This window comes from Fundulus heteroclitus, chromosome 20 (assembly GCF_011125445.2).
Source record: "Fundulus heteroclitus isolate FHET01 chromosome 20, MU-UCD_Fhet_4.1, whole genome shotgun sequence".
NCBI classification, from domain to species: domain Eukaryota; kingdom Metazoa; phylum Chordata; class Actinopteri; order Cyprinodontiformes; family Fundulidae; genus Fundulus; species Fundulus heteroclitus.
Window position 1 is genome coordinate 12,264,650 of NC_046380.1, and position 21,871 is coordinate 12,286,520.

A 21,871-nucleotide genomic window follows, 5' to 3' on the forward strand; every position below is an offset into this window, starting at 1 on the left:
TCCATTGAAAACTGTCTTTTTCCCCCCTTTTTTGTCAAGCCATTCAAATGACAACGTTCTTATTACAATCCCAATATACATGACAATAGACGTGAAAACAGTGTAACGCCATTGTAATGTCACTAGTTGGTGCTATGTTCCTTGAAACTCAAGACAATGTATACTAAAACTTTCTGCCTAAAAGGCACCAAAACTAATAAACATTCGAGATCGCAGAGAATAAAGTTTTCCTACTGACAGATGACGAGGTTCAACTGTCAATAGGACAGTCAATAATAAGAAGACAGTGATTCTGGATAATCTTAAATATAGGCTGACATGGAGATGCTGAAACTGCTCATATTCAAATATCAATAAATAATTATACAAAGTCAATGATTCAACTGACTTTGAATTATAAAACCACCAAATTTGGTTACATTTAGAAGAGTCACCAGAATAAACAGTGCTCCACCATCCACCACTGTTAATATTACGGGACGTTTTCCAGTTATTACACTGTTCAGCCTGCTCTCAAATTGTGCCATTGTCAGAGAAAACATTCACCGTTGTCATGAACAATACAACCTCGACCATAATGTTTCATTTTCATCAGAAATTGTCACGTAAACAGGGCCTAATATTAAAGTGATGGGAAAGAGGACCAATGGAAGCATGCAAAACATGCTGGTCAGCAATTATAGGAGTTTGACTGGTGTAATACCATTAAAGATTTTAACATTGGCTATTGAGAAGGGTGATTTTTCACATTTCTTAAAGAAAATGCACATAAATACAATTTTATTTTCTTAGTTGATACTTTTCTAATGATGTTTTATTGTTTTTAAAAGACCATTTCCAATCAGAAACAAACTTCAAGTTGACTAAAAGTAATTTTACCTCTAAATCTGCCAGGGGCACGAATAATTTTGTTCAGTTTCCCAAGATTCCCTTTTTAAAGTGATTTGCTCCGGGTTGTTTCATGTCTTCGTTTTCTTTCTTTTTTTCTGTTGTGATTCTTATTATCTGCATTGTCTCATATTTCACCTTCTCTGCACATGATCAGCTTTTGCAACAAAGCTTGATTAATGAAGTGTTTACGTCTGGCGTCCTGCAATTTTGTTTTTTTTCCATGGCGGAATGATTGCAAAGACCCATTAATACAATTCTTTTCATCTGCAAAGTTGTGGTTTCTGGGAATAATCCCCAGGTTTCCATATTAGCAGGGATAAAATGTTGCACTTCACAACATTGTTTATCATCGCTGTGTCATAAACAATCTAATGGAGAGTATATGTAGCTCTTATTGTATAAAGATTATTTCCAGTTAACAAGCACTACATAGAAATGAAACTTTCAGAAATCTTGGACTCTGAGACCTAAGTTACCTTTTCAAAGCTATAAACCAAATATATGATGGAAGGCTGTATTACACACATTTAATTTACTGCACAGATTTATTTGTGGTTCTTAATGAACATTATGAATTATGAATCTCCTTACTACTCTGTTTTTTGAGTCAAAGTGAGTTTAATAGTAATGGGCACAAATACCTTGAATGAGGTTGATAATTAGACCTTTAACTATTATGGATTATGCTGTATTACTGTCATTTTAGACTAAAAAGAACTTGCAGCAATGCTCTAAAGGACATTAAAACTGAATGTATTTGATTTGAGTGTCCTGTAATCCTTGACAGCCATCAGCGAGTCTTTAAAGGGACAGTGTGTAATTAATTTGGCTTTTAATTGGCAAAAATTAAGTATTGCTTTAATAATTACATATGCTGCCAAAGTCTAATAACATCACATAAAAAATTTAAGCGTTCTGATAACCTAGAATTAGAAGTGTATAAATACATAGGTGCCGGTGCACTCACTGGGAGACATGTTGCGTCGCTATTTCTGATTTCAGCAGCCGAAAGGTGACAAACTGTCAGCCATACTCATTTTCCCTGTCTGTCTTCTATATGAAGACGCGCTGTTGGTGGTGGAGGTGTATAAAACAAGCAAAGACAATCATATATCATTCTATTTGCTGTTTTCTGATGAAGTGGAGGACCATCTATACTCTTTGCCCAGCGAGAGGGAAGAGAAAGTAACCAAGTAAAGCAAAAAAAGTAATAACTGAGAGAAATGAGTCTATATCGGCGCAGCTATTATTACCAGGTGGAGATATTTCTGAGGGAGCGCGGACTTAAAACCAAGGCGGAGGTTGCTGGCTTTCTGCTGACCAGGTACGGTAATTTAATATAACAGTGAAGTTTATTTTTGCCATTATGTTAGAAACAAGGCAGTGTAGTCCAGCAACTACTGTGTCCTCCTGGCAGAAATGGGTTGTTTTTTTCACCTCTCTCTCCATGACGTAAAGGGTGTGTATGTACAGTACGAGGAGGAATATCAAACCCCAAATAAGCGACTGTACATTCAGAAACTTTAGAACTTTAGTGACTTTAGAAAAAAAAACAAGTGGACTTAGCAACAGTGCCAAAAACCATTCAACACGATGATCGTAGCTATTAGCTATTAGCAGCAGCTAATACATGGAGGACATGTTTATATTGTCACATTTAAAATACACAGCGGCTTTTGTAGTAGCTATTTTGTGATTAACTTAGTGTGAAAATCTTACACAAATGGGGCTTTAAGTTTTGTTGTTGGTGCAGTACTGGAAACCAGAGCTTTTCACAGTTATTTTTTAAACACTTGGCCTGAACACGTGCAGATCTTACCTTTCTTGTGTCGCACCTTGTCCCGTCGACTCCCTTGTCTCTTGTTCTCTAAAGGGTGCCTGTGCCCGTTCCCATGCCCTCTTCCCTTTCGTGTAACTACAAGCTGGTTTTCCTTGCTCTTGTTTTCCTGGTTCTGGGATGAACTCTTTACACTCAGTCGAGCTCGGTCTCTACCTGGGCCTATTTCAACTCTCACTGGGTTCAGACCCTCCAGGCCTGTCTCCTCATCATCGGGCCTGGGCAGAGGATGAAGGGCCCTGTGAGAGAGGAGTCCAGCTCCGCCTTTAGCAGAACGGGTCCTCTGGCTGCCGTGCCCCCCGCGATCCCTGCCATAACTTTGGCTCTGCAGAACTTGAACAGGGTACTGTAAGGAATTACTGCTTCCTGCTGAGGCTTGTGCCTTTCTCCTCTTGCCATGTGGAGCAGCAGGATCGGTGCCTTGTAACGGAGCCAGGACGGCGAACAGGAAAACCAGCAGCAGACTCCAGTAGAGTGCCATTTTCTGTCCAACACGATGTCACCTGCCGAGAGGTGAAAAGACATCTGAGCGTTTCTCATTTTCCAAGAAGTAACATCAAAACCTAAAGAACATTCTGCAGTTAAAAACCCCTGTAATGAACTACAGTTTCATATAAAATACATTTGTTTTTTTATTAACTAAAAACTCTTGAAGACCAGCAGAAGCATTTACACTGTTTAAACTTTCCTCAGTTTTCCATCTTAATTTTGCTTTTGGGCATTTGTTTTCATCTTTACATACAGTTTAATTATGTTTAACCATGACAAAAATAAGATGTGGTGAGACATTAAATGTTTTATTTTTTTTACTGTTTTAGACCATGAATGTTACCAAATTTAAGGGGAGAGCCTGTATCTGCTTTGACAACAAGCAATTTAAAGTCATTTTCTATGCTCTACTTATAATCTACAGTATTGAAAATTGGTTTTATTACATCAGTAAATGTTTAACAGTTTTAGGTGGCTTAAAGTTATTTTGATTTGGTCAACAGTGCTAATGTGTCACATTGCAAAAGAGACAACTGGAACAATGAGGGATCATGTTTAAAACAAATAGAAATGGGATGTAATACAAAGTCTTCAGATAATAATGTACAATTTATATGGGAGACAAACAAATGCAAGATTTGAGAATTTAAGAATATTTATAATTTATGAAAAATATGATAAGGGAAAATAGACTTATGTAATGATTTAATTACAAATTCATTTGTTTTCAGGTACAATATTGTGGAAGGAAAGCACAAAGTTGCAGCATGTAAAATTGTGTATGAATCGTCAAAGGGGAAGATTGACCCAGAGCTTTTTGTGTCTGTCCAACGGTGAGCCATGTAAAGAATATAATAATAATTATTATTTCTGATAACTATTAATATTATTAGTAGCAGTAGTCTCTCGTTTATTTTCCTAGGGTTTTTTATGTGCACATCCCTGAAAATGTGGCTGTTTCAAAACAAATTTTCAAAGTGTAACTGCAAATTTAAACCCACCCGGTCCTAACAAAAACATTAGGTAAAACTTACTCCACCACCCATATCAAAGCAGATGAACATATATTTTTAATTGGGTGATTTTTTTCCCCCTTCAACAAAACTTTAAAAGTTTAAAAAATCACTGAGACGTGTGATCTACTCATCATTCCACTCAGCACAATGCTGTTCCTCTTCTTTTGCAATGCACATTACATCTTTGCTCCTGTACCTTCATACATAACTCAAAACAAGACGCCGCACTGCGCACATCTGTCATCGCTGTCTATTCAGTGGTCTCGGGAGCCCTCCAACTGCACCTTTCATTACGAAAGTCAACATGTCTGCGAGATGTGACTGAACTGAAATATGAGGTTCAATATATCTGCATTATTGGTGTGTCGCCGCAACCAGATGTGAATAAAATATGTGAGGAACTAAGCAGTGGAGTGAAACATTTGTCCTTTTTCATTACAGCCTTAATGAGGTAAAAACATTTTCAGTTTAAATCCTGATTTCTTGACTTGATCATTTTTACCTTTGTAGGACTAAGGAGACCTGCTTTTTATGCATGCTCCAGGTCCGTTGCTTAAAGAATTTGGATGCTATTTATCACTGTGCATTGTGTTTTGTCACTGACTGTAGCTACAGTGTACATGATTGCTCCTTATTTGCAATTTCACATTCTCCATCTCTGCATGCTCGTAGGCTCTCCCACCGGCTGACCTTTAACTAGAAATCTATTCTTGGATCTCTATCTACATATTTATGTCTACATATGTGTAGAAATCTGTTCTCAGAACTTCATCCTGATGCAGATCCATAGAGTCAGAACTGAAGTGAGAAAAAAAGGCTTTTAAATACTCTGCCCCATCGGCCTGGAATGATGCACAAAAGGACTTCAAATTAAGAAGTCTTTTTTCTCTAGGGGAATTCAAATATTTTATGAATGACAGAGTACAAAACATGATTGGCTGTTGTGACTGCACTTTGTAAACTGATAATCTTACTGTGTGTGATGTATCCAAATGTGTATTTGAGCTGCCGTCTTGGCCAGGTCACTCTTGGAAAAGAGGTTTTAATCTTGATGAGTTTTTTTACCTGGCTAAATAAAGGAATCTATCTATTTACCATCAGTGGGCAGACTTCTATTCAGAAGAGCATTTAAGTTGAATCTAATTTAAGTTTATCAGCAAAGGCTAAAAAAGTTGTATCTTTTAAATGAGCAAAATTCATGTACAGTAAGAAAGTTTAAAAAAACAACAACACGCAAATGTAACCATATAAAACTTGGATTAATTGATATTAATAGATTAATTAATATATTGGATTAATTAATAATATACAAATAAAATGAATATATATATATATATATATATATATATATATATATATATATATATATATATATATATATATATATATATATATTGGGTAACATATATTTCACGCATTTTGCCCAATAGTTTTGTCAATTTGCTCATTAATCCAAGCTGATAACCAAGCTGATAACTTTTGATTTTACTTTTAAAGATTTGGAGAAATAGTATTTTTGGATATTAAAGCAGCACAATTACAAAACATATTCACTTTCATTTATTTAACACAGTATAAGCACATCATAATTATTATTTATCATTATAGGCTATATTAAAAGTAACATACTGATTTTAAACTATTATAGCTGAGGTCTTTATGTTGTAAAAAGGGCCCTTTTCTGGTTTTGGTACAGTGCTTGTGTTACTTTTTACTAAAATTCTAATTATAGTTTAGGACAATATTTCGCTCTTTTCTTCTCTAATGACAACTATGACCAAGTAATTTAATATATAGGCCAACTATTTTGCACAATTATGCATTTATCCAGGGAGGGCAGAATAGGCAGACTTACTTCAGCTATTATGAGATTTAGTTTGAATTAGTTAAATCTGTTGGATAACCTTAAATATCGGCTGACAAGGAGATGTTGAAACTGCTCTTATTCAAATTTTTAATAACTATATAAGTTATTCCAGTGTGTCTTCATCTTTATCAACAAAGGGCGTATTTTTCAGACTATAAGGCTCACTTAAAATCCTGAAATTTTCTCAGAAATTGAAGGTGTACCGTATAATCTGGTGCGCCTTACATATAATTACCATTGGGCTTACTGACCGATTTTATGTGGTACAAAGCGCTCAAAAATGTGTTTAAATGTGTAATTACGACTTTGGTTAGCAACGAAGCTGCTCCGCTCAATGGATAATCGGAGCATTACGGTACACTGTGTCACTACTTGATCAGAGCCCTGAGCAGTCTACAAGACTGCTTGACTATAATGTTGAAACTAGAAAAGTGTACAAAGCCCTCATGAACTTCATTTTTGGTACAAAGCTTAATTTAAGAATCTGATGTGAGCAGTGTATGTCGATTAATCCAGTGAAAGGCAGCAGTGCGCCTAAAAATGACAAGAATGTTAGAAACAGGGCAGTGTAGTTCAACTACTCTGTCCTTCCGACATAGACAGATAGAGAGCTGTGTACGTGAAGGGGCGGAGTGATATTACACACTTGGGAAGAATTTTTCATACCCCTTATAATCCATTCAAAACTTCACAAAAACAAATACCCCTTCACAAATGTTAAAAATATCCATTATGAAATGGGCGACTTAACATCACAGGTGATGTTCACTGGTACAACCTGACTGATAAACACAACAATGATGTTCAGCCAGATCTTGAAACGTAAACACAGTATTTAGACATGACCTTGTAAAAACAGCAGTTGGAAAATAATCCCCACAGCAAAGCAACAATACCAAATATACTGTCAGTTTTCAGGGTTTGCAAACATCATCCGGGTTTACTGTGATCATCACAGGACGACAAATTCTTGCTTATCACAACAGATTGTTTTTGCTTGCCAATGATATGTATATATATATATATATATATATATATATATATATATATATATATATATATATATATATATATATATATATATATATAAATATAAATATATATATATATATATATATATATATATATATATATATATATATATATATATATATATATATTTGAATTGAGACGTAAACTCCTTATCCCATTCCCTTACCCATTATATTGTAAAAGAAAAGTATATCAGCTTTCATTTAAATTTATTTACCCACAAAAAACTCTAACCCTAACCTCCCAAACATGGCTGGGAAACAACGTTTAAATGAGAGACATCTGTCTTCAAAGGGTAAATTGAAACTATTTAGTCATGATGCATCTTTGTGATCTAATTTTTTTTACAGCACCAGACGTACATAAGCTGTTTTTTTTCTCTTTTATAAAACTCCTGTGAGTGTCTTACTCTTAAACTGAGTCAATCCATCGGTGCAGACAGTACGCACAGCTGTTCTGGTGTTGCAGCAGGCGGGTCCCTTGTGTTAAAAGACAAACTGCAGTGCAGGGCACACAGAAAATCAATGAGCAAGAAGTATTGAGCTGTTAGTGATGGTGAGTGTGTGCTCTTTCTGAGCCTTTAAGGTTGAAATGGGGAGGTGGGGGTGGGCGGAGCACCTGATGGAGGTCTTTGGTCTTTCATCACACCAAGCTGGAAAAAAAAAAAAGCGCGCAATTGGGACATTTAAGGGGAAACAACAACAACAAACAAGGACAGCCTGTTGTGTGTGCGTGTTTGCGAAGGGTGAAGAGGACGGGTGCTGATGCCAGGGGAAATTTGCAGAGCGAGTGCAAGTGTCACTCGTGGGGTTTGGAGGTGGAGTGTGTCAATGGACCCTCTGGGAGTTCAACCAGCTGTGCAGTTTGAAAGCTGGAGTGATGGCAGGGTGGCTGGGGTGAAATCTTTATCTCTAAATAGGCCGTTGGCATGTCAAAGGGCAGGGATATCAGCTGTGTGACATAGTCAGGGTTCAGCTGGTTTGGGAATCTATTTGTTTCAATGATAAAGTGCTGCTTATGTTGACGCTTAACATCAACACTGCAAAAATGGATCTAAGAATAAGTAAAATATTTTTAAATTTAGTGTATTTGTCCTTGATTTGAGCAGGTAAATAATATTATCTGCCAATGGAATGAGTATTTCAGCCCCTAAAATAAGATAATTAGACATACTGCACTTGAAATAAGATGATGGACATGAGTTGTTCCTATTTTAAGTGCAAAAATCTTATTCCATTGGCAAATCATCTTATTTACCTGCTCAAATCAAGAACAAATACGTTAATTTTAAGAACATTTTACTTATTTTTAATTCCATTTTTGCAGTGAAAAGACTAAAACAGGGGTTTTGTGGAGAAAAAGATGTATCAAATAGATGGAAAAAAATGGCTTGAACGTCTCATTAATTGTTTGATTATTTTAAGTGCAATTGATTGAGTTCAGTCAATGGTTTGTAAAAAGGTGATAGTTTTCACTCTATTCACAGTTTTATATTTCTTTGTCATGTTTATTTTGGTTCCACAATACCAACAACTCCAGCCGAAAATGATACACTAATTACTAAATCTGTTTACAACTTCTTTCATATTATGTACAGCTGTACCATTTCTTTTGAAATAGAATATTTTTGTAGATATTTACTTGATACTAAATCTCCATGAGATATTAGTAACCGACCAGCTGCCTTTTAGACTAATCCAAGAATGAACCAAGCGAGAACATGTTTTATTACAGCAGTAGGTAGCCAAACACAGCAGTATTAAGCATTTTTTAAATGAGCAATATGGCTCCCCTTCCAGGACACTACTCTTCCCTCAATGTAGAAAGAAAGGCATCACTGAATCTGGAAGGTTCATTGGCAGGATTTGCTTCCGTCGTCCTATCAAGGCAGAGACAGTCGCTGTTCAAAAGCTGAGGGCTTCAGGTGTCATTTTCTGCATGCATACATGTTTTTTTTTTTTTTTTACAATGCAATTCTTGCATCTTCGCCTGCCTCTCCACAGGAGGCAGAAGCAGCTGCAGCGAAAGTCTGAATATAAGTCACTGCTTGTTTTCTTACCTGAAGCATCAAATCTTCTTTTTCTGATTTAGTTTTATGTGGTTAATAACATTTCACTGTTTAATTGTTTTAGATAGAAAATAACAATAATGTAATTGGTTAAGGTTTAAAACAAAGGTTTTAAAAAAAAAGGTTTAGAAAAAGACGTATGAAAAGCGTTTGACCCGATCCTCGGTCAGTGGGGACTGTATAGTTCCAGGATGTAAAACATCCATTGGATACTATCGTTTCTTTTTTCAAGGCACTCTGGAGCTCTCTCCCCACTGACCTAAAACTAAAAACGGACATTAACATCTTCAGTAGAGACATAAAGCATTGGCTTAAGTCTGGTCAGACATGCTAACATGGAAAAATTGAATGAATGTCCTCTTAATACTGATACTGAATACGATTTTCTCTACATTTATCTATCTATCTATCTATCTATCTATCTATCTATCTATCTATCTATCTATCTATCTATCTATCTATCTATCTATCTATCTATCTATCTATCTATCTATCTATCTATCTATCTATCTATCTATACACATATATAAATATATATATATATATAGCCTTGCATCATCTTTCATGCTAATGTGAGCGATTAGTTAGGGTCACACATATCCAATATAAATCAATACTTTATCTTGAGCCATGTGCCTGATTCCTTTAAATATACATCACAGGCAGATCTGTGGTAAATGTAGATGTTATTATTCATCGGAGGAACAATACCAAGCTAATGTCACTCAAATACTGGAGGGTTGATGCCCAATGTTCCCAAAATTTCACATACACATGTCAATGCTTAGTTAATATTTAGAAGTATCCTTCTAGTCCTGTGGTGATAGTAACGTTGGCTGTGATAATTTTTTTGACCAATCATAAAATGTGCAGAATTTAATTGTGAAGAATTGTCCGGAAATAACAAAAAAATGTAAGCTGTGTTTTGGCAAATGCTCTAATTTATGTAAAATATCAAATCAGAACACAATAGGTGTAGGGATATGAACGTAAGAAATTATCCCATAATGGATGAAAGCTTCACAAGGTTATTTTTCAAATAGTTTAATTTTGATTACTTTATTGTGTGACATCAAAATACTATTATTTACTGGTATCAAAGAGCAGACGCGTGTGCAGACAACCATTTAGGAAATTAAAAGTTTGTTACCAATGCCACTCATTTATTGCATCTTCCTCTTTAGTCAAAGTGAACCAGAGCCCGATAGGAAAACATAATTATGTGATCCAAAATCTGGGGAAGTTGGAAAGTTAACAAAAACAAGATTTTATGACTTGAAACACAGAATTGTAAAATATTTTTGCCTTTTACCCATCATGTTTTACACCAAATGGTGTCTTTTAGATAAGAGAAAAAACAATTCAAGGCAAATATATCTTATTTCTAATAGTGGAACTGGATAGTTGGGACACATTTGCTGTTTGCTATGCAAGTCTCAGCAGCTCCAGTTTCACAAAGCAAAAATTGTCAGAAATATTTATTCTCAGCCTGACAAAGATTGCTGGGGTATTGTTCTTTTTTTTTTTTTGTTAGTGGAAGAAATCAAAGGGTAAACGCTGTGTTTGCAGAAACAGACATAAAGCATAATCACCTGCGCAGCAGATAAAAGCTGACGCTTCACAACAACGTGACCCTTCAAAAGAAACGAGTTTTTTTCAATAAAAAAAAAGAAAAATGAGATGCTTCCATAGAAACAGAAGGCCTCCCTATCAAATCTGAGGCCTGAATAGACCTGTCAACCAAAAGGGAAAGCGACGGAGGATCTCAGCACACCAGCGCCCTGTTTTCGTCTCCCAGACTTTCATGTGCTGCTAAACAGGTGGCCCTTTGAAGAGATGCAGGGTGAGGGTGATAATGGCGCACTCTGGGTGGCATTCTGGGTTTTAAACACAGCCTCTAGTGTGTAATAAACAACCACAGGCTCCCGGCCGGGCTGCGTATTAAAACAAGCCTGCGTGCTGGCGGTGACGCACAGCAGGACGAGCATCTGCACCGAGGTGATGGGACTCCAAGAACGGGTGTGCTGACAGGTTTCTTTATCAACTTTCCCAAAGGGGATAATCTACAACTGGAATGGTACTGTTTAAAAACCAACTGAAGCTACAAGACAAGAATAGAAAAAAAAATTGTCCTTAGACTTCAGGATATTAGGAGAGTTCTTATCATGAAGGGCTTCAGACTCTGTTAAATTCATTTTGCAGCCCGTTATATAAACGGATTCAAAATGTTTTCTGTCGGATTTATTTTAGTCTCTGCTCCATGTTGCTGAATGTTAGCTATTTAAAACCGAGCAACAATCAAAAAGCTGTAAGCATGATTACAACCTTGGTACGATATAAAATCATTTTATTTCATGTGGGTTTTTTTTTCTCTGGATAAACTAAACTTTAATGATGATCTACGGAACCTCATTATAAACAACAATAAGTTATAACTTATAATAACTGTTTTATTAATGACATCCACTTCTTAAATTGCCATTTCTTTGCCTTTGTGCATGCATAGATATACTGACAAAAACATTGAGCTACGTTTCATGACATTCGCATGTATGTCCGCCCTTTCACTTAAAAGAAAATCCACTTCTAACTTTTAGATGTACACAAATGTTAACTTTTTTTTTTGCAGGCTTACAAAATATTTAATGACAGATTTTTTGAAAAAATAAACACTCACTCCAGAATGTGTTGTTCTAAAGTTAAAGTTTGAGAGATTCAAGAAGTTTTTACGGTTGTCTTGATTACTCTTGACCAGCAGGATATACAGTATGAAAATATATGAGAGTTTCTGATTGATCTGAAGGTTGCTCGATTACATCCAAGAGTGCATTTTGTTATTGTTTGATTTGATTGATTTATTTGAAAGGGGACAGTGCAATTTAATAAAAGCCATGACCATTCATGAGTTAAAAAAGCCAGATTTAGTAATAGGCTGTCGTTCATCTGTAGTCCCCCGGCCATGATGTAAAAAAAAAAAGCAATAATATACAGGAATATAAGTACAACATCGACACACAGTTAGTAAGGACATGAACTAGACAGATCCTGACCCAAAGACAACAAAACACTGCTGCTCAGAACATAAAAACAACACAATACAGTACAATATAGTACAAATATACAAATAAAGCACAATCGATGTAGTTTTAGTGTTGACAGAGGTATGTATTTACAAGTGCTTTTTTCAAATGTTTAGTGAAACCCCTTATAAGTTAATATTTGTCTGATTCCATCTGGCAATGTTTTTGTTTTTTTACATGTTTTATAAAGCTGAGCATGAATTCTTTTTCTCTACGATTTCTCCTTTGATATTGAAATAAACACCAGAATGTGCCGACTGGTCAAGCGATTTAAAATAGCCACTGTTTAAAGGCTTCAGAATTGCTACTTGGCTACAGAACTTAGCTTTTAAATTGTTACGATGAGGACTGTTCATTTTCTGCCCAAAAAAAAAACAAATGCTGATGTGTTAAACTTGCAACTTTGATCGGTATTTCAGGTGCAGACTCGTGTAACAGCACAGCGGTTGATCAGTCAGCCATAATCTTTCATCTTTCAATCACTTTCTGGCACTAAATTCCTTCAGAAAATAATACAAATGAAATATAGATTTAAGCCATAAATACCATACAGGGGGATCCTTTTTTTGAGGTCTTGGCTTTAAAACCATGTTAAAATGTAAAAGAAGGCTACTGATTTACTGACTATTTTTATACTCTATGGTTCAATGTCATGCTTTAATTCAAATTAACTAACAGCTTACATTCTACCACTCATAACTTATTCAAAGAACTGCCGTAGATATGGTGTTGCTGTGGACTATCATGCTGAACAATTTTTAGATTATATATTTAACAATCGTCCTACCGTAGAACCTAACCTAACATCAGTGTCAGTGTTCTTAACTGAGGAAGGAATATCTGGTTTTCTGTGAGTCCCCTTTTTGAATACTCCTATATGAATGCACAAGCACAGCACCACTTCCCGATCCTTTGTTAATTCCCTCCTTTTTTATTTGAAAAGTATTTTCTAACTTTCTCAATTACTACGTTTAGGTTTTGTTTCATTCAAATGCTGCTGAGGTCATGATTGCTTGCACCTCCACCTATGGCAAACGTCTCAGAAGACATCACGAGTTGAAACTGAAATGTCATGGTCTATAGTTTGTAACTAATTAAATTTGCAACACTTGATACTGATGTTCTATAGACGTGCTTTATTCTAAGCACGCACAGTCATGCAGAATGAACAGTGTTCGATTCACCTTGGCAGAAGGTTCTGTTGTACAGTGAATACATGATGTGTATTATTTATTTCATTGTTACTTTCCAACCAATCAAAACAAGGTTGAGTTGGACATATTTGGCCTAATTCATACCTTCCAGTCTACTCTGCTGTCAACTTAATCGCAGAACTTGTGTGCCATGAATTTCATTATCTGTACCCCTCCATGAGGGTCCATAGCGACTCCCTGGAGACATCTGTGTGCATCCTTTGCAGCAACAATATTCCCATTTAATGAATGGCACCAAACACACAACAGATCACCGAGACTCAAAGAAGACGATAATTCAATAACAATATATATCGATCGATAGACGTATATCGATGATAGAAAAAAAGGGTCCATAAAAAGTTCAATAGAAGAACAGCTTTCCGTTCTTTTGCATGCTAGCCATATAGAATACCATTAGAGTCATCATTACATCCTCCCAACCAATCACAAACAGATCCAGGAACACTCCGTCACTAAGCTCCGCCCCCTTCAAAGAGTTCAGAGAGCCCGTGTTGTTTTGGTAAAAAGTTGGCTGAATAAAGAGTTGAGTTTGAATTCAGTGTTTGTGTTCTTTATCTAAAAAATAGGTTGCTAAGCAACAGCATAAAATGGCCAGGGCTGCACTTAAAATATATGTTTTGAATTTTTTGATAATTATCGATATCGATCAATATAATTTCTATTTCATCAATATGCTTTTTTTTTTTAGATATCATCCAGCCCTACAAGTACACACAAAATACATTGATATTGTTAGAAAAAAATCTCTTGTTTTTTTTTCTTTTCGGTTATTTTTCTTTTCTTTTCCCAGAGCAAAAGGAGTAAAAAAAAAAACATGAGGCTGTGGGGGAAAACGGCAAATTTTTGAATGGAACGATGTGGTTCATCTGAGCTAATGGAGCCCTGGAGTCTGTTCTTTCTTTTTTTTTTTATAAAAAAAATCAGGGTTAAAGGTAACAATTAAATAATCTCCCTTTTCCATAAACCCACAAGGATTCTTTCCTGTGATAGTAAGCAAGATACAGTATGTAAATACTTTTATGAAATTAAACATCCGATTTCCTTGCATCATATTATCCAAAATCCATCTATTGGTATATACTTTGGAGGTTGTTCTAAGCGGTTCAGGCGTACTAGGATACCTTCTGGGGTACCTAGCGTAAAGATAGAAGGCTATTGGTATGATTTTGCAGCACGGGAGTGATAACGAATGTTATTAGATAAAAGATAATGTCCTAATATAGACTCGTTACGATTCAGACAAACCTGATCTCTCTTAAACGGTCGGAACATTTGATCCGAATCTCTGCTCTTGACCGTCTGACACGGAGTCTGTGAATGTTTAAACCCGACAACGTACCGAGGGGGAAATGTGCACGGCCATATAAAATGCAATAAAATCTTAAAATCAATTCTAGATTTTTTTTTTTTTTTTCGGAAGCCAGGGCAAGGGGGCCTAAATTGAGCTGTAATAGTTTACATTTGAAGAAAACACAATTTATATGTATGAGCGTGTGCGGCGGGAGCTTTCATAAGCACAGCACATGGTGCGAGATGGCCACCCGGGAGACATGAATCAAAGTAGAGTGTGTAAGTGTAAAATGATTGGTAATCTTGCAACAAATTGCAAAGCGGGCCCTATTGGAGTGCTGGATGATTAAGCTCTGATGAGATCAGAGACCCCTCTCCCGTCTGCGATCAACTGGTCAGTCCCTTAAGCAACGCTGCGCTCCGGTGACAGACTCGTTATAAAAATGTACTTAAGAGAGCCTGAACCCAGATCAGTGGCAGAGACAGAGGAGGTTAGAAAATAAGAGCCGACCGGGGGCGGAACAGGAGGCGACCCCGGTATTAAACTCCTACATGTGTGCATCTTTCAGCTCCACCTGCTGTGACAGCAAACCTCGCGGAGCCATCTGCTCCTGTTGTTTTATCTCTCGGAGGAACCAGCGGGGCCATAAGGATCCAGCAAACAAAGGCTCCAGAAACAGCCGGTTGTAAGGAGAGCCGTCCTCTCAGATAGAGACCACCTTCCTGGCGTTTTTTTTTTTGTCGTCGTCAAAGGCTTGAATTTAAAATCAAGCACATTCTCCTGGATTAAACGTGAGCAACTCACAAACCAGCCATTTTCTGCGTAATTTGCTCGTCTTATCCAGTCGGTCAACAAGAAACCGCCAGTCACTTTGCGGGTGTGTGAATAATAAAAAAAAAACCTTTTACAGCCGCATGGATGACCCGAACTGTACACTTTAAACAGACTTAAGATATAACGAAAGGGAAAATATAAAATGAACTGCCGTAATCACATGGAAAAATGGATGTGGAAAGCCCAAACAGGCTTTGCATCTGCATAATGCAAATGTCGGCATCCGATGAAGTAATGATGAAGCATGTTTGATTTATAAACGCATACTTCTATATCTCTTAGTTTGGGTAAAATATGCCTATCCGGGTGCCGCCGCGCCATCATAAATATCGCCTTCAAAATAACTGGAGCAACACCCCTGAGCTAGTTAATGACGCTGCACCGTAAACATGTCTGCCAAGCTCAAGCTTAACGCCATAAAACTTCCTTTCCTCGGGGGCCGACACCACTGACTTCAGCACAATAAAACTGCTTTGTCTGTCAAACCCTCCACAATCTTAGCTGGGATTCACACATTGGCTTGGTGGGGATTTCTGCAGCTTGTAGGTGTGGAAAGCGAAGGCCCCTTGGAAGCAGTGATATAAAAAAAAAAAATGAGAGCCATAAGGAAGGTCCATCTGTCAGCAATACAAGCAGAGCGGAGAGCAGGGAAGACATAAAAAAAACAATTAGGTGGTAATTAGGTTGCAGGTACAACAACGGATGCAGGTCAACGGCGGAACGTCGTCTTGGAGGCGGGGCGACGGCAACGACGTCCTGTGAGTGCTCGTTAGAGCGCCGCCACACTCAAACGGCGCTTCAATGGCTGCGTGTACACACAACTCGCAGCGGGGAGACCTCCTCTGACGCCCACACCGAGGCGTGTTCCAGAGACGCTGCGAGACACGAGCGCCACCGAGGAGCGGAACAAGAGACGTCCCGCTGAGGGAAGTGAGAACGAGAGAGACAAATGGTTGGGGGGGAGGAGGAGGAGGAGGAGGAGGAGGAGAGGCTGAGAAGCTGGGAGGGGAAAGAAGAAAATGAGACGTAACACAGAGGCAGGGTGGAGGTGGTAAGAGAAAGAGAAATCGACGATTTATCCCTATCTAAGTTGGAACAAAGTGTCTAAGCCGCCTATTTATTTATAGCAGGGAAGAACGCCAGCTTAGTCTACTCAAAAGCAACAAAACTTTGGTTACCGCAGCCACCAACACAACTAGCTTTTTTTTTTTTTTTTTGCTGAACCCTGAAATGTGGACACCTGTGTCTGCATGTGGACATTCCACGTGGGAACAGTTTGACCCGCCAGCAGGGGGGGGAACGCTCCTGTTTGGACATTATCAAGTGAAGCATGCAAACTAATTATATGAACCCTGCATCTTCGCCTCCCCACGGCTTCCCCCTCCTCCTTTTTCGTGAAGCGAGTGGCACTTACTGGCCTCCCGATGTTAAGGGATCAAACAGATGCGGCCACATTTGGCAACACTCAACACAAGTTGTGAAGCATTGGTGAAGGAGAAGAATGGACGATCAACAATTATCCCACTGGGGGGGAGAAGAAGGGGTGAAGCTCGTTCTGAGACCAAAAGCTAAAAAAAATAAAAGCATCTAAAATGATTTGTCGGATTAAATTGGAGTAGCTTTCAACCCTGCACTGAAATCAGCAAGCCAGAGGAACATACTAAAAATAAAATCAGGGATTATACTCTGCAGAAAGAAAGTTTTTATCCCTCACTAACACTAAATAGATAGATGATGCTGGCAGTTTATTTATTTATTTTTTAGGAAATTAAGTCTTAAAAAGCCAATTTATCCATGACTGTCAGACTGTCTTTGAGTAATTTGACAATAATAGTCAGAACTTCAGTTTATGATGATGGAATAAGAAAAAAAACTCCTACAGTTCGTTCTTGCAACGCATTTGTAACAATCGTATCCACCCCTCACACATTTACCACTCTCTGGCGTGCAGGACCGATAATAAACTGTGAAGAAGACATGATCTCTCCAAACCTTCCTGATTTATTTTATGAAATCTCCACCCAAATGTCTTTGTTAGGTAGCTTTCATTGAAAAAGCCGCTACTTGAGCGCCTAATTATTTGTTTGATGGTGTGAAAGTAAGTCAGATTTTGTGTTTGCAAATCGTGGTTAAGTCAGTTTTCTTATAGTTTTTTGGCTTTGTTGTTTTTTGTAGCAGAGAAAACTCTGTGGACCATCAATTAACTTACATCTGACACTGCCAACTCGCTTGAGCGTCTCAGAAACGCTTCAAAGCGCGACGAAACGCTCCTCGTTTATATCATGACATGCACTGGAGAAACATTAACGTGAAACCCCCTGAAGGCAACGCCTCTGTAAAGATTGTTCTTACTTTACGTTGGCTTGTCGCTTTCCTTTGATTCCGTCTCGGAGTGAGGCTGGCTCATGTGGCTTCAGGTGGGACACAAGCAGCGCAGCAGCGGAAGCAGGAGCGGCAGCACCTCGGTGGTCCGCTCTCCGGGATGATGTGCCGAGCATCCGTACTCTCTCCTCCCCCTTATGGATGGGGAAGGACGCCAGATCGGGCTGCGCGCTCACGCGTGCGCGTCAGCGGCGGTACTTAATGCGTCTCGGAGACGCCTGTGATGCCAGGGGCCCCGATAGCTTTATCACAGAAACAGGAAGGAACGGGAAAAGGAAAACTGCGTGAAAGGGTTATAAAAATAAAAATGTATGCTTAAGCATAAAATAAAGGAAATTGTTTTAGTATACACGTGTAATGGATAACTTTTTTTATTTACTGGAATGACATGAATATGAAACATGTAAAGGGAAATTTAATACATAATGGCAGTTGGGGTGGGGATGGGGGGGGGGGTGCATTTATTGCATAACGCTGTCAAAAAGATGTACACGTTTCTTTTCTAATTTGATTTAATAAGTTTTAAATGCGACATTTGAGATATGTAAATTATTTGCCTAAAACTTAGCCCAAAAAAATCAAAATACATTTAGTTCTTAAATGAAGAGCTGGCCAATATGGATCAAATATAATATCACGATATTTTTCGGCTCAATGCCGATATACGATATTTATCTCCATATGTTTTAATTTTCATAAAGTAATTTTAAAAAGGCCTCTATGAATCACAGCTTTATCCCAAATGTTTGACAGGCACATTTTTTTAACAAACAGCTAGATAAATATGAGAAACAGCTAAAAAAAAATCAACTGGGATACATAAAAGTATGATTCTAACGCAACATAGACCATCTGGATATAATAAAGGATATAAACTTATCTTATATCTCTTTCTTTTTTAAATTTCAATATCTTTAAGATCTTGATATATTGCCCAGCCCTACTAAGATATATTGATGCATTTTTATTGAACACACACCTCAGATTTCACCTACAGGAGCTCTCTTTTTCATCATCATCATCATCATCATCATCATCATCATCATCATCATCATCATCATCATCATCATCATCAGACTTTAGGTGTAGACATTTAAACTGTGATTATAAAAAGATCATCTAAAAGCCATTCACAAGGCAAACAAATCCAACAATAAACAGAAAAATACGTAACAGAACAACCTAACCCCGTGGACACACTCAAATTCAGTTAAATGCATTCCAATTCAGTCCACGTTATAGTATAAATGCAGTCAAATGTTGTTAATAATGCTCACTGGGAAAAAAAGAGGAAAACAAATCAATGGCAAAACCCTGACTGACTTAAAACCGGCTGATTACGAGCATCTATCTGCTGCAACCAACTAGAGGTTTGAGAGGACAGAGGAGATACTCCAGAAAGAGACACAGAACACAATATTAGGTTATTGTTTTGTGAACGCTGCAAACTTATGTTAAAAGTTCCTACTAAGATAAGAGAAGTTTAACATTTGATTCAGGTTTATAGTTTTATCAAGTTTAGGAATCAAGAAAGATTTAAAACCATCCCTAATTTCAATATTGATCACTGTAAAACTTCAAACAAAAAAATGCAATTTTATTGATGCATGTTTGAAACAGCGAATTTGAAAACAGCCTTATTTCTAATCTGTATAATGAATGTGTTTCTAGAAAAAGAGGAGACTCCATTTATCACTGATACTTTAAAGTGACCAACGTTACCCCAGGTATGATTCCTATTGGTCGATAGCTACCTTGAGTTTGAACATTAAAATCTATCACAACCAAGATTTGCCTAACTGAGTCAGAGATTGGCAATACGGTCATCCTTTCAATATTTGGTTGTGTTTAATGTTATTTTGTTATTTTGTTATTATTTGTTTTGCTTTTTATATGCACCACACGTTGCATTATGTTTGTCAATTTTCCCTCACATCATCACAGCTAACTGTGAATGTGTGCTCAGCATCACACTTAATTTTAATTAAGTGCCTTCCTGTTCTGATCAGCCACCTGGTTCTGGGGGAATGCAAAGTAGGGAATCTCCAGACATCCAAAAGCCCGTGCCAATGGAGACAGCCTTAGAGCCACGTTTGAAAGATGGAAATGAGATTTTATACGAGCAGAAATACAAGCTGGTTCCTTGAAGATTAACAGCTACAGTCCGACCAACAGAGGTGCTATTTCCTGTTCTGGTGCTGAGAACTGATGGATACAAACTGTTGCCAAATCTTAGTTTCTTCCCCTCTTTTATATTATTTCCCTTCTTGGTATAAAGTTGGTATTAAAACTAAGAATTAAAAACTCCTTCATTTGGGGCTCTGAGAAATGGATGAGGTTTTGATCATTTTCAGACTTGTCAGCTATTTACTGGAATTTCTGTGTTTGTTCCCTGGTCTACTCTTGCCCTGGGCCTTTTAGCATGGAGTTTGCATGTTCTCCCTGTGCATGCGTGGGTTCTGTCCGGGTACTCCGGCTTCCTCCCACAGTCCAAGAACATGACTGTTAGGTTAATTTTTCTCTCTAAATTCTCCTTAGGTGTGAGTGTGTGCGTGAATAGTTGTTTGTCCTGTCTGTCTCTGTGTTAGGCACCAGCAACCCTTGCGACCCCACAAGGGATAGACATGTTAGATAATGGATGGATGGATGTTCCCTGGTTTAATTAGATACTTATTCTGTTTTAAGTCTGTAGCAGTGGATCAGAATCAGAATCAGGTTCCACTTTACTCTCAATGAAGATATTTTAAACAAAGATGTATAAGGAAGGAAAATAAAAACTAGGACATTTATATATATATATATATATATATATATATATATATATATATAGTGCCGTCCGTCCGTCTTCTTCCGCTTATCCAGGGTCGGATCACGGGGGTAGCAGCTTCAGTAGGGAGGCCCAGACGTCCCTCTCCCCAGCCACTTGGGCCAGCTCCTCAGGAGGAATCCCAAGGCGTTCCCAGGCCAGCCGGGAGACATAGTCCCTCCAGCGTGTCCTGGGTCTTCCCCTGGGCCTCCTCCCGGTGGGACGTGCCCGGAACACCTCACCAGGGAGGCGTCCAGGAGGCATCCTGACCAGATGCCCGAGCCACCTCAACTGGCTCCTCTCGACGTGGAGGAGCAGCTGGCTATATATAGTGTTATAACAAAAAAAAGAAAGACAAGGTTGTAAATATGCATGATATCGTTCTGAGGACACTGACTGTTAACGCCGCACTAGAGACACCAGCGACCCAACTCTTTTGAGCTCCACTCTTCTCTACTCTGTTTATCTTCGCCCAGTTTAGTGATTCGACTGGCCTAGAAATGCCTGGGGGTGGCTTTAGCCCCGTATTTCAGGGGGTTCCTGGGGGCCGAACTCCTTATAGCGGCCACAGATGCCAGAGCAGACTGCTCCTTCGCCCGTTTGTTTTCAGTGACTGAGTTAAAATGTACAACTATATTTTTGCCCCAACCATGGCGGGAGCGAGGAGAACACGTCGATAGCTTAAAAGACTTTTAATTGCTGTGATATAATTTTTATAGGTTTGATTTTGCCGATCTTCAGACCTTTGCCCAGATTGAGCTTCCTATAGCGGCCACCTGTGTGAAAGCACCCCCACTGCTCCCCGTGGCTGCCATCAATCACGTAGTTAAAATGTACAGCTTTATATGAGATCTTTTGATTCAGCCATGGTGGGAACGAGGAAAACATGTCAAGATTTTTAACCACAGTGACATGTTATTTTCATTGGTTTAATTTCGCACTGACACTGACCAGGCTGAGGGCTCTTTTTGGCGGAGAGAGCGTCAGGCTTCGGCCGTGTTCCAGCTGCTTTCAGCGGCCACCTCCGCGAAAGCCCCCCGCTGCTCTCCCCGGGTGCTCTG

At 38.2% G+C, this 21,871-nt stretch overlaps 1 protein-coding gene across 1 annotated transcript in view; it reads right to left on the bottom strand.

Annotated features, from left to right (window-relative positions):
- draxin (dorsal inhibitory axon guidance protein) overlaps nucleotides 1-18,140 on the bottom strand; it is a 30,365-nt gene extending 12,225 nt beyond the window's left edge. The window contains exons 1-2 of the mRNA XM_036152034.1: nucleotides 17,975-18,140; nucleotides 2,711-3,231 (exon numbers count right to left, since the gene is read on the bottom strand). Coding sequence (XP_036007927.1) covers nucleotides 2,711-3,209 — 499 coding nt within the window. The 5' untranslated portion in view covers nucleotides 3,210-3,231; nucleotides 17,975-18,140. The remainder of the gene's footprint in view (nucleotides 1-2,710; nucleotides 3,232-17,974) is intronic.
- Between the last annotated feature and the right edge of the window lie 3,731 nt (nucleotides 18,141-21,871).